Source organism: Vombatus ursinus, unplaced genomic scaffold (assembly GCF_900497805.2).
Source record: "Vombatus ursinus unplaced genomic scaffold, bare-nosed wombat genome assembly UNPS02014774.1, whole genome shotgun sequence".
NCBI lineage: Eukaryota > Metazoa > Chordata > Mammalia > Diprotodontia > Vombatidae > Vombatus > Vombatus ursinus.
Genome location: NW_020954552.1, coordinates 17,390,927 through 17,405,059, shown reverse-complemented (window position 1 = coordinate 17,405,059; position 14,133 = coordinate 17,390,927). Strand labels below are relative to the sequence as shown.

General features: G+C 37.4%; 1 protein-coding gene across 1 annotated transcript in view; it reads left to right on the top strand.

Annotated features, from left to right (window-relative positions):
- MSH3 (mutS homolog 3) overlaps positions 1-14,133 on the top strand; it is a 117,889-nt gene that overhangs the window by 42,524 nt on the left and 61,232 nt on the right. The window contains exon 9 of the mRNA XM_027864183.1: positions 13,731-13,840. Within this exon, the coding sequence (XP_027719984.1) occupies positions 13,731-13,840 (110 nt within the window). The remainder of the gene's footprint in view (positions 1-13,730; positions 13,841-14,133) is intronic.

Sequence of the window (14,133 nt, the reverse complement as noted above, 5' to 3'; positions counted from 1 at the left end):
CCCCATAAGTAATGACCTATATCTAACTTAGGTCAAAGAAACTTCAAATCCACATTTCTGTCAGATATACATAACATGACAAGTCCATATACTGTAGTCTACAAACAGTTCTTTGATTCAAAGTTTCTCAACAATAATTTTTTTTTTAAAGGCACTTGGGGTTAAGTGACTTGCCCAGAGTCACGTAGCTAGTAAGTGTTATGTGTCTGAGGCTGGGTTTGAACTCAGGTCCTCCTGACTTCAGGGCCAGTGGTCTATCCACTGTGCCACCTAGCTGCCCCCAGCAATAACATTCAATGGCTTGAAAACAGTCATATTCACATTAGCTGCTAGGAAACAATGCACAGTCAATCCTTCTACCATCATTCAGTGCAGCATCTTTCTTTCTAACAACTGCTCTCTCTCAGGTTCTTTTAAAACATTTATCTGAGGGGCTACTTTTCTTTCAGCACAGTCAGTGTTTCTCCTCAAACTGTTTTTCTCAGTGTTTTACATAAAATATCCCTATTATGTTCCTTTCAGCAAATGAAATCTCCACATAAGAATGGGGCAGTACCTTACAGTGTTATTTCAGAAAGCTATCTGTGGCAGTATGAAGCACTCATGAGCTTGCTAATGGACCTAATTTATGTTGGAGTGTTGCTGTTTTGATTGTTAGATCACTAAAAAAAAATGCTTGTGAACATATACAAAGCGATGATGTGGTAATTGAAGAAAGGTTTAATGTTCAGTATTCAGGATTATTTAACACCATAGAGTGCTCAGGGAGAGTGGTAACTCCTATTTTTCCTCAGGGGAAGATAGAATGTTACATAATAATTTTGTGGCTTTATCACTTAAGAAAGTATCTCGTGATCTGCACTGGGTTTTTGATGTACAATGTATTAAGATGATCTTTTCATCAAGTCTTTATAAGATAATAGCTAATAAAATATAAACTAATACTTTGAATTGGTATATAAGTAGATGGTATATTTTAGATTATTATAGCACCTAGCAGAATGCCCAAGGGGACATAGTAGGAGCTTAATAAATGCTATGACATTCCTTTCTCCCATGCATTCCCTTTGATCACGAAATAAGAATAGGAACCCTACACTAAAAATGCATGTGATTTATAGAAGTTTGCACAAGAATTTGTGTCACACTCATTTGTTCAGAAAATTGTGAGCTACAAATAGACATGGAATATTTCAAAACCACTTATTTAAATTTGAACTTAAAAACTTACCTATATTTTTGTACTTTGCCATTGTCTTTGGAAGAATTCTTTATATATTAATTTCTTAAGGTCTCATTAAAAAAAAAGCTTTTTTAGCTTCAAAGTTTTAATATTGGCATCTTTTTTAAATTAACTAAATTTCCTAATATTTCTCTCTCTCCCTTCTGCACCGAGAGAACCATTTGTTAAAACAAAGAATAAAATAGATGGGAAAAAAACCTATTTCAGAAAAACTTATCAATATATAAGAAAAAGTCTGACATATGCAGTGTTCCATACCCATAATCTACCTTATCTATAAGGGATTGAATGGAAGTGCCTTCTCATTCTTCTTCTTCTTTTTTTTTTTTTTTTTTTTGGCGAGGCAGTTGGGGTTAAGTGACTTGCCCAGGGTCACACAGCTGGGTGTTAAGCATCTGGTCTGAGGCCGGATTTGAACTCAGGTCCTCCTGACTTCAGGACTGGTGCTCTATCTACTGCGCCACCTAGCTGCCCTGTCTTCTTATTCTTTGCTTTGGGGCCAACCTTAATCATTGTAATTCTGCAGTATTCTATTTCCCTTGTTTATTGTTCTGCTTTCCATTTACATGGTTATAGTTATAGTGTATATTGTTTTCCTGATTCTACTTCACTTATTATCAGTTTGTATAAGTCAGTAAGTTTATATAAGTCAACAACAAGCCAACAAGCATTTATTAAGTTTTAAACATTGTTGTAAGTGCTGGGGATACAAATACATGAAAAAAGGAGGACAGCGTCTTTCCTCAAGGAGCTTACATTCTAATGGGGGAAGCCATCACCCAAAAGGGACCTGAAAAGATAAGACAAGGAAGGTGTCCACATAGAGGGAGTGTAGTGAAGTCTGCAGGGTCAGAAGCAGAGCCAGGAGAGGAATGAGGATGGCTGGCCTTGGTCCTTCCTCAAAATCATGTTCTGGGAGAAACTCATCAATAGGAGAAGGGGCCTTTCAGAATGAAGGAATGCTCCAGGGTGAGAAGGCTGCAGGGGAGAAGGGATCAATGTTTTCTTGTGCATCTTTGTATTCATCATATGCATTGTTTCTTAAAGTGTAGTAAATATTATCTTACATTCCCATATCACAGTTTGTTTAGCTGTTACTCAGTTGATAGATATCTATTTTGTTTCCAGTTCTTTGCTACTTAAAAAAAAATGCTGCTAGAAATATTTTGGTGTATGGGGAAGCCTTTGTTTTACCACCAAAATTTTTTCCTTTTTTATTTTTTTCCTTTGGTCATTGTAAGCCAATAGTTGTAGAATCATAGAAATACTTGACTAGACTAGATGGGACCTTGGGGGTAGTCTGTAGCTGGTATTGTAAAGGAGCATTACAGAAAAATTAAATCAATAATCCAAAGCTTAAAAACAATAAGCTCTTTTATTCGAGAAGACTATGTATTTGGAGACACCCAAGGCTGGTAGCAAATGGGGGAGAAAGGAGCAATAAAGAGAACACTAGAGCAGCATCTCTCCCCTAACGTGGGGAATATCTGACCTTCCAAAACAGAATATGGAAGTTTAAGGAGGAGTTATAAGCAAGGAGGTTTCCAGAGCCTCTGCCAGATAGTCTTCAGGCCATAGCAAGAAGGGAAGAAAGCCCACTTTCTTGGAACTCCTCCATTCTTCACTCAATGCATTGAGGCAGATCACAGTTGCCAAAGAAGGCCAGGTGTTTTATAGCAGCGGGTGAGTTCTTTCCTTTGTCTGATTGGTTTCTCACTCTTTTTTTGTGTGTGTTTTTTTTTGTTTTTTTTGTTTTGCTTTTTGACTAGGCAATGGGGTTAAGTGACTTGCCCCGGGTCACACAGCTAGTAAGTGTCATGTGTCTGAGGTCAGATTTGAACTCAGGTCTTCCTTACTCCAAGGCTGGAGCTCTATGTGCTACCTAGCTGGCCTTTTTTTTTTTTTTTTTTTTGAGAGGCAATTGGGGTTAAGTAACTTGCTCAGAGTCACACAGCTCGGAAGTATTATGTGTCTGAGGCCGGAGCTCTATTCACTGCGCCACCTAGCTGCCCCGGTTTCTCACTCTTGAAGTCACAGTCAAGCTCTTGTGAATCAATGAGTTTGCTTGGGAGATGTAAGTTTCTAGCATGAAAGGTGCCCAGGTTTCACAAGGAGAGGTTCCAGCTAGAGGGAGTGGGTAGGGCAGAGTTAGCCTATTGGAGAAGAATAGGCCAACTATGATAGACCCCTAAAAGGCTTTTATATCATCTTTCTATTAACTTGATGTAATTTTTCTAATATCCTGTAGACACAGATTATCGTTTTTGAGTATTATATGACATATGGGCATCTCTTCTATTCATAAACTTCCAAGGGAAAATTTAAAGATTTCATAATCACTAGGATTTTAATTAACCTATTTCAAAGATTATCCTTCTTTATTGTCAAGTAGTTCTTTATATCTGATAAGTCATTCTTGCTGCATTTCAGGCTACTTCCTTTTTTCTTTAGGTAGAGGTAGGTAAAGATTTTTTTCTTCCCTTCCTTCTCCTTACTTTTGAATGGCCATTATTAAATGGCCTTAATGTTTGTTCCAAACTAGATGATCCCAATTCACCCTTTCTCCTCTGGCCTTATCTTGCAGTGATAAAAGGCTTCCATAAATTTTGTTTTCTTTGTCATTGTCATATCAAAACATTCGGAGTATGACCTCATACTTAGCAAGATGGTTTTGTACTAGAAATATTTTGTTGCCTGTTTATAGCATGCAAGGTGCAACAGGAAATGATGCACACTGTGAAAGGTGCCATGAGGAGACAAAATCAATGGAAGATCCAAGTCTTACCCTTCGTAATCTGGCTGGAGAAGGAAGACAATATATATAAAGCAACTAGACTCTATAAACAAGGGATTTGTTGATTAACAAGCCTCTAGGAATTATATTTTTTAATAATTAGGTCCATGTTTAAGAAATAAACACCCCCAAACCTCTGTGAAGTATGTGAAACAGAGCTGAATACATTCACAGATATATGTGACAATAGCACTTCCACCTAGGGTCAGTTTGCTCCAATTAGGTTTGAAGATTAGCAGGGCCCACCCTAAGCAAACTGTAAATAAAAAAATTTTTTCTTTTTTTAAGGCAATTGGGGTTAAGTGACTTGCCCAGGGTCATACAGCTAGTAAGTGTCAAGTGTTTGGTCTGAGGCCAGACTTCAGCTCAGGTCCTCCTGACTTAAGGGCTGGTACTCTATCCACTGCACCATCTAGCTGCCCCCCCAAAAAAATTTTAAAAAGGGTTTGTTTTCTGGATCCTCAGCCTCCTCTTTCTCTGTTCTCTTCTCTCTCTCTCTACTTTTCACACTTCAGAACACCAGTGCATTCCTATGTTTGGCCATTTGCTGAAAAGTCCCTTTTCTCTGTTTTCTCTCCATCTCAATTCCCTCTGACGTCATCTCTATGCATAGTTTTCTCCTTGAGGCTGTGATGAAGAGGTAGCCCTTTTCCTTAGCCAATTCCTTGACACCATCCCCTCCTATCTTCTTTAACAGACTTCTCCAGTCATCTCTACTCTCTACTCTCTAAGTATTCAACATGTCCTTCCTGGCTCCTTCTGTGCTGCCTTCCTCCATCCTTTTTTTTTTTGTTGTTTATTTAATATTTTATTTTTCTCCAGTTACATGTAAAAACAATTTTTAACTCTCATTTTTTTTAAACTTCAAACTCCAAATTCTCTCCCTTCTTCCCTCTCTACTCTCACCTTCCCGCATTGAGAAGGCAAGCAATTTGATATAGTTTATACATGTGTATTCATGTAAAACATTTCCATAATGGTCATACTGTGAAAGAAAATAGACAAAACAAACTCATGAAAAATAAAGAAAGTTAAGAAAAGTATGCTTTAGTCTGCATTGACACCATTACTTCCTTCTCTAGGGATGGATAGCATTTTTCATCAAAAGTCCTTCACAGTTGGCTTGGATCATTGTATTGCTGACAATAGCTGAGTCATTCACAGCTGATCATCTTACAATATTTCTGTTACTTTGTACACAGTACATTTCCTTTTTCCTCAGCCCATGTAAGTTTTTCCAGGTTTTCCAAGAGCATCCTGCTCATCATTTCTTATAGTACAATAGTATTCCATCATAACCACATACCACAATTTGTTCAGCAATTCCCCAATTGATGGGCATCCCCTTAATTTCTGATTCTTTGCCTCCAGTGTCGTCTATTCTTAATCCCTCACCTGATCCTACCACCTCACTAGTTATCATCCTGTATCTCTTCTTCTGTTGTCAGCTAAACTCTTTGAAAAAGGAACTTCTGTTTCCTCTCTTCTCATTCTCTTCTAAACTCTCTGCAATCTGGCTTTCAGCCTTATCTAGCCAACTGAAACAGCTCTCTCCAAAGTCATCAGCGATCTTTTAATTGCCATTCTTATGACCTTCCCTCAGTCCTCATCCTTTATGACATCTAATTGTTGTTAGCCACATTTTACAGATGAGGAAACTGAGGTCTCAGAGAGGGAAAGTGACTTGTACATAGTCTCACAGCTTGTATATGTCTGAAGTGGGATTTCCACTTGAATCTCTTAATTCGTAAGTTCTGTACTTTTCCCACATTCACAGATGTCTGTGTAATGCCAAATGTAATGTCAAGTTTTTAAACTCTTGTTAGTTCCAGGAGGACTAAAGACTTTAGGTAATTTTTCTTAATGTTTCAGAGCTCAAGGTTTTCACTGCTTTTCTTTATCTTGATCTCTAGAGCAACCAAAAAATAAAGAGTATCAATTGACTTTGTCTGTTTGACTGAAATTGTACTGTCAGGATACATTTTCAAACTGTGAATTTCTTTTTTCAGACTGCCAAAACTGGGCCTGCAAACAGTTGGCTTTTTTTTTTTTAATTTTTTTTTAATGCAGGGGATGTTAAGATTTTGTTGGATAAAATTACTGGCAGTTCATTATAACTCCAGTGTTACTAAATAGACTTTCATTTCAAAGATATGTAGATTTAGATTTACCACACAGACCTCCTTAATTAAGAATTACAGGGAAATAACAGATATGAGGTTTCATAACTCTAACCAATTTGTGAAAAACATTTGTATGTGAATGTTTAATATACAAATTGCAAAACTGTGAATTTAACATTCTTGCAAGGCTTCCATGAAAGCCTAAAAGAATTAGTTGGAAAACTGACAAGTCCATTTTCATCAAATTTAATGGGTTTCTAAATCCTTATCTGCTTATCAAACAAAACATTAATTAGAACAGTAATTGAGGAACCCAGCTGTCTCCTGTGTTCTCTTTAGGAACTTGTATTAAAAACATTGTGGAGCTCATGTAAGGTCATTGTTTTTTGAATTGCTAAATAATAACTTCACTGGTTTTCTGGAGATTGAGGTATTAGGCATAATTCATAGGAAGAGAAAGTTAGTGGAAAGATTTACGACAGTTTTCTCTACCTGACTCCTCCCAGCTGCACCAAAAGCTACAGATAGGAGAAAACCCTCCTTGTAATATCTTCTCACATTTTCCTCTTAAATCAGCTTACACCCATTTTGTGTCAAGAATTACTTCCCAGAAGTGCAGCCTTTACTCTCTGTGGCAAAGCAAACTCAACAGAGAGTCTCCAGCACTGACTGGTGAAAGACTTGGAACTGTCCCTAAATTGGACAGCACAGTTGGGTTTGCATGGGTGAGGTCAGTGTAAGGTCATCATGGTACTGTGTAAACCTTTGTAGGATAATGTTTTATAAGTTTGATGAAAATAAATTGGTCAGCAAATTATATAGTATGGATACTCTCAATTATTCTTTCTGACCACCTCTGTACTATGCCTTCTGCTGTTAGATCATCCTCATTTCCTTCTCAGTGGACCTTGGAACTCTATATTTGAGTCGTTCTGCTCTAATAGGGAAGATTTCACCTTATCTTGTCAGGGCCAGCTCCCTCCTCCCTTCTCCAGTTAGATTATGAAGGGTAAGACTTGGCTCTTCCATTTTCTGTTTTTGGGGAGGGACTAGCAATGGGGTTAAGTGACTTGCCCAAGATCACACAGCTAATAAGTGTCAAGTGTCTGAGGCCGGATTTGAACTCAGGTCCGCCTGACTCCAGGGCCGGTGCTGTATCCACTGTACCACCTAGCTGCCTCTCTTCCCTGATTTTTGTCTCCCCATGGCATCTTTCATATATATACCATTTCATATATATATACCATTTCATATATATACCATCAAATATATACCATTTACTATTGCACCTCACATACTAGAAACATGAAATAAAAATATTTTTAATACAAACCGTCTTGCCAGTAAGTACTTAATATATGCTTTATCTATTTTAAAAAATCTGTCTAAAATCAAAATCATAGATAAGTGCTGTTGGATACTAGTTAAAAGCTAGTGGAATAAAGTAGAAAAACGTGTAAATTACAACACTGATAACTCACATTTATAATTAATTTAACCAACATTTTTTAAGTGCCCATTATGTACCTACTGTGCTAGGTTATGAAAACACAGGCACAAAAAACAATCTATTTCCCTTCAAGAATATATTTTCTGGGGTGGCAGGAGGGTGGTGCTACATGTAGTAAGGTGAGAAAATAGAAGATAGTTTGAGGGAGAAATGGCAAACAGCTAGAAGATTCGAGAAGATTTCCAGTAGTCAACCTTCCTTGAAGGAAGCTTCAGTTTCAAAGACTTTGCTTGCAATATCAATAACAATTTTCAGGAACTGAGTTTTTGAGTAATTAAGTGACTTGCCTATGGTCATAAAACAGTATGTAAAGGTGGATTTGGACTCAGGTCTCCTGATTCCAATTCTAGCACCCTGTCTGTAGTGCCATACTACCTCTCTGTTATGTGTCTTTTACAATCATATCCCAAATTATGGGTTGTGCTAATTTCCTTTATCCCCCCACTTGGCTTATATTACTGAGATTTCATTGCAATTAGAAATTTTCTTAGCATAATTTTGCTGCTTGGGGAAATGTCTTCATGTGATTGATTTCTGATCTAAAGGCCGAATCTTGATACTTATTTAGAATTCAAATGCCTGGTTACTTGTTATTTAGAAAGAATGACATTGATGTACCCTCTGCCTTATTGGGGTTGAATATAGCTTATATCTTTATCTGAACATAAAGTAAATTTATGGAATATAATCTTTGAAATGTCATTTGTGTTTACTTTTGTAAAATTAATTTAGTTCATGAAGTATTAACATATAAAATGGGAAAGACCCCTTTGTTCATCCTTGTCAATGCAGAGTATTGCCTGTATGAGCATAACTGCTGATTGTGTAATTGAGGTGCTCCAACATTAGGTGGCCCTCACTAGTTACTTAGTAAAATCTTCCACTGTAACGAGAAAAGCTGAGGGTTCTGATAAGACTAAATTTCTTCCATGGTACATTATCTGAAAGGTTGAACAAATTAAATAGATTTTTCTTTTTCAGGTAAATTTTCTGTGAAATAAGGTTGCATTGGATTACTCCTGAACTAATCCTTAAATCCCGTTGTTAAAACCTTGGTTTGAAGGTTTATTGGTTTAGAAGATCTGAAATACTTGATTATATCAGCAGTAAATCTTCAGTCATTTCAAAGAATACTTAATTTTTGCACCCAGTATTTTTGCTGGTTGAGGTTTTGCTTGCTTTGTTTTGGAATGGTTATTTTGCTGAATTATTGAAATGACTTCTGAAATCCTACTCTTTACACTAAGGCTTTTCTGAATTTAGTCCGTCAAGACAAGAAGCACTCAATGAGACCCTTTTGTCACAACAGTATTTCCCCTTTCACATTTCTACATTTTACAAATATAGTATAATGACTCCCCATTCATCCCACGTTGTTGGGGAATGAAGCATTCCACAGAAGTGTATTTTCTGGATAAGTGAAGCTTATTCCTTCAAGCCTTTTGAAACTTTCACAGAATCAAAGAATTGGAATGGATCTCAGCAGCCATCTAATCTAACCCATTCCTGAAAGGATTTTAGATATCCTGAATGGATTATCTTCTTAAAATGCATAGCGTGTTCTTCTTCCTTTGTAAACAGTATTTACTGAACATATTTTAACTCTTTATTGATGACTTAGAGTTATCATTTTTAACATCTTTTATCTCATTCTTCTGTAATATATTCAGGGGCCAGGTGCAATGTGCATATAATATTGGACCTGGAGTCAGGAAGACTTAAATTCAAGCACAACTTCAGACATTATCTAGTAATGTGTCTGCAGGCAAATCATTTAGCTGCTGTCTGCCTCGGTTTCCTCATCTGTAAAATGGGATAGATACTAGCACCTGTCTCCCAGGATTGTTATGAGGATCAAAGGAGATATTTGTAAAGTGCTTTGCAAACCCTAAGTTTGATTTTGATGTTTAGACATTTCAGTTGTGTCTGACTCTTTGTGATGCCATTTTGGGGTTTTCTTGGCAAAGATACTAGAGTAGTTTGCCATTTCCTTCTCCTGCTCAATTTATAGATGAGGAAACTGAGGCAAACAGGGTTAAGTGACTTGTCCAGGGTCACAGCTAGGAGGTATCTGAGGCCAAATTTGAACTCAAGAAGATGAGTCTTCCCGACTCTAGGCCCAGCACTAACCACTGTGCAATCTGGCTTCCCCTTGCAAACACTAGAGCACCATATAAATGCTAGCAAGTGAGATATGTTGGTTATTTGTCCTCCTAACAAATGTCCCTAGACTGCTGTGCTTTTCTCTTTTCTGCTTTATATACTTCTTTTGTCTCCTCTCTGATGTTACTTATTGTCAGAGCTTGGCATCATGTACTAACATCATTACTTATCACTGGTGGAAATCTGTTGTGATTTTATCTGGTGCATTATTGTTGTCTGGTTGTAAACCCAGGTTTGGCCTTGCTGCTTCCTTGGAATAAAATGGCCTTTGTGACAGCTATGCTATCCAGGTGTCTTTTTCACTTACTTTTTAGTTTCCATCTATGTTCTGGCTATTTGGAGTATATATTTAATTCAACGCACATTTATTAGGTGCTTACTATGCTTAAGTCACTGTGCTGGGGCAACAAGTGATGAATAGGTAAAATTACATGAAAAAATATTTATTAAGTGCATACTAAATGCCAAACAGTGTGCTAAGTTCTTGAGATACAGATATTTAAAAGGAGGTAGCTTATTTCTTCAAAAAGCTTCCCATAGCAGAAGACAACACATAATGGAGTAGTGACCAGGGAAGGTAGGGAGTTTGTTCTTGGACATTGGAAAAGGGGACAGTAGATATTCATATGAGAAATATATGGGTTCTGACAACAAGGTTGGGTCCTAAGGCCTGCAAAGGTATGTGGATTAATTTGCCAAGGGGCAGAGAGTGTGGATTTCTGGAAGACCAGTGGTGTGGAGGGACAAGTTGGCAGAAGCAGGTCAGGCAACTGGATTGTTAAATGGGATGGTAAGCTGCAGGCATGGACTTCATGGTCCAAGTGTCTATGACCAGTCAATAGATACAGTGGCTTAAGTGGGCTAATTTACATCTGCTTATTACTTCCTTCCAGCTCTTAAGAGGGGAGAGCTAAACAGACTTGGATCCTAGAAGCTAACTCAGAAGTAGTGGACAGGACTTAGAGAGTCACCTTTTGTTACCCTCTTCCTAACGTAATAGAGATCCTTCTTCCTTCCTTCTTTGTTAACTGACTTGCCCAGGGTCATGCAGCTAGTAAGTGTCTGAGGCTGGATTTGAACTCAGGTCCTCTTGACTCCAGGGCTGATGTTCTGTCTCCTTCACCATCTAACTGCCCTGAGATTCAAGGTTTTCTGTTTTGCTTTCTGTTCCAGAGAGAAGGAATAGAGAGCTAGAAGATGGAATCACTCCTTTTAGGGTTCACTGATGGGGCCAGTCCTCCTGGCTCATACCCTTAAGGAGTTTACCCTCTACTGAGGGTAGGGGTGAGAATTATAACATTAATCAGTCAAAAATTATTTATTAGTCTCCTGTTATGTACCAGGTACTGTACTAGGTACTGAGGATACAAATACATAGGATGGAAACCATCTCTACTTGCAGTGAGCTTACTTTCTAATGGGAGAGACAAAAAGTACCTACAGAGTGTCCCAGAAGTCTTGGCAATTTAAATAATATCTATTAAAGACTTAAAGTTGTACTGAGACTTTTGGAACTGCTTGTATAAAAATATATACAGTATAAATATAAAAGTTGATAAATAAACATCCAAAAAGTAGTTTGGGAGAGAGGACCATAGCAATTGGGGAGATCACGAAAGACTTCACACAGATGATGTGCCTGACCTATGTCTTTAAGGAAGAGAGGGACTCTGAAAAGTGTAAGTAGAGTCAAACAGGTAGCCCAGTTACGACTGATGGTGAGATCTAGGCCATATTATGGGCTCTTGATGTAGACTGAAGATGTAGGTGATGGGAATTGAAAAGGTTGTTAAATGGGAGGCCAAGGTGTTTTCAAAGGCCATCTAAATGTATTTTGAAGCTGTCAGTTATGATGGAGGCGATGTGAGAAGGGAAACCTATTAGTCAGGTGCTGACTTCTTGAGAAAAGAGAGAATGAGACCTACAGGTTGTAAGAGCATAGCCACAAGGAGTGTGGCTGAGTGATGTAGACAGAGTGAACCTCAAAGCAAGTGAGATCACTGAGTAATGGTGTCATTGAGGGCAGGGGGAGTCAGGAATAATACCTAATGTTCCTCCTGGACCAGTGTGTTCCCAAGGTTGGGGGTGGATTGGGAATGAGAGAAGTCAGCACTGGAGAACTCTGGTCAAAGATGGGATGTCTTCAGGAGACAGCCAGATTTCATTATCATAAGAAGATAGAAAGTGGGTGTTGGAAAGAAGAGATCTGAGATGAAGGGGGATTTGTTAATGTTAGAGTTGGATTCTAAAGGACAGAATGAAAGGCAGGGAGAAGGTAAAAGAGGAGTGAACTGGATGGGGACAAGAGTCTAGGGAGAGATAGCAAACAAAAGCCTCTCCTCCTGAGGGCAGTCATAGGGATTGGAAGTCTAGGAGGTTGACTTTGTAATCACAGAAGTGCAGAAGTGCCAGGTGATTAGAATCCACATCCTCCGGCTCCATTAATGATGGAGGGCAGGGTTACTAGGTATAAAGAGGCAGCATCATTTGGCACAGTGTGTGTAGTGCTAGATGTAGAGTTAGGAAGATCCAAGTTTGAATCCTGCCTCACACACTTATTATCTGGGTGAATAAGGCAATTCATTTCTCTCTCTTTGCCTCAGTTTCCTTGATTGTAAAATAGGGATAATAATAGCACCTATGTCACTTGGTTGTTGTGAAGATCAAATAAAATAACATATTTTGTAAACCTCAAAGTGTTAGATGATTCTCATGTTAATAGAATCATGTCTTGAACTAGGAGACAGTATCTCTGCTGTACTTTTCTGGTCAGACCACCAAAATGCATGAGACATTTTAGTGCCAAGAATAAATAAATTCTCTGTCATTTGTCTCATTATCTCATCTTATTTTTCATTTACTGACAAAAATAATTGAGGGTTATAGGTTGTGTTGTCTAATTGTGGAAAGGGACAGTACAATTTTTATGCCAATGTGTAGAATGATAGTATTGTCTGTCTGAGTTACAGTAGATTTTTTTTTACTCTATTTTTTAAATTAATTCATTTTGAATTATCAACAATCACTTCCATAAACTTTTGAGTCTTAAATTTTTCTCCCCCTCCCTCCCCATCCCCTTCCTCAAGATGGTACAGTAGATAATGATCAGGATAAATAATATAATTTACTAGAGCTGATTTTATTAATTCTGTCTTTAGAGGCCAGAGACCAAAAATAGGGGTGACCTTAGCTCTTCTCAGCTGGTTTGCCTTCTAATAGGTTCTGATTGAAAATAAAGGATTGACAAAGTGTGAGTCTAGCTATATCTAAGTAGCCATTATTCTTTCTAGTTGAGAAGAGTAGTAGAAATGGTTTTAAAAAATGCCACTCAGACAAGTACTTCATCTCTAATAGTGGAGGTATGGAGTCTATACCTAAGAATTGTCACTTTATAATAATCTGTTCTATTAATAGAGCATTTAAACACATGTAAGTGGAAATTAGCTATACATTTTAATTATTGTTCCTATATATGGTACATAATAAAGTATAAAATACCTTCTGCCTTAAAATAGTTTTAGCAGAGTTAATTTTCTTCGTAAAGGATTTAGAAAGTATTTATGGTATGTCAGGTGGGATAATAATAGCAATTGCTAATCATTATTATTATTTTATCTTAGATTTACCTAGGGCCTTTTTATAGAAATCCTGAGAAGATGAACTGCAAAAAGGAGCTCTTACAACCTAAAATGACAATATAAATTAACATTTTTTTATCTATATATTTCAATTTGATTTCCCTTAAACTATAAGTTGGTGTGAGGGGTCAGCATTGTTTTGGAGGAGACATCTGAAAGCAGATAATTCAAGATAACTGGAAGTTGTTTCTTTATTTCTAGTTAATCAGATTAGCTAAGAAAACAACTTATGTTTGAATTTTTCATTTAATTCTTTCAGTGTACGGGATGACAGAATTCGAGTAGAAAGGATGGATAACCTTTATTTTGAATACAGTCACGCTTTCCAGCAAATCACTGAGTTTTATGCAGAAGTACTTGATGTCAAAGGTACAGGTTTTATTCTTTCTAGGTAAAATTCTAGTATTTTGTTGAGTTGAGATTTGGAGAAAGGTGTAACTGCTTAATTCTCAATCTACAATAAATAAAAACTATGTAGGAGTCCTAAGTCAGTTAATTTCATTAAAGGGCTTCTTACCCTATTGCTACCACTTTAATAATATATGTGTATCATAACTGTTTACCATTTTAGGTGATAGATTCTTGTGGGAGTAGATGGTTACATATGTTCTTGTCAGCTTTTTGCCTCCCCCTGAAGAGGGCATCATCAGTCACCATTAGTG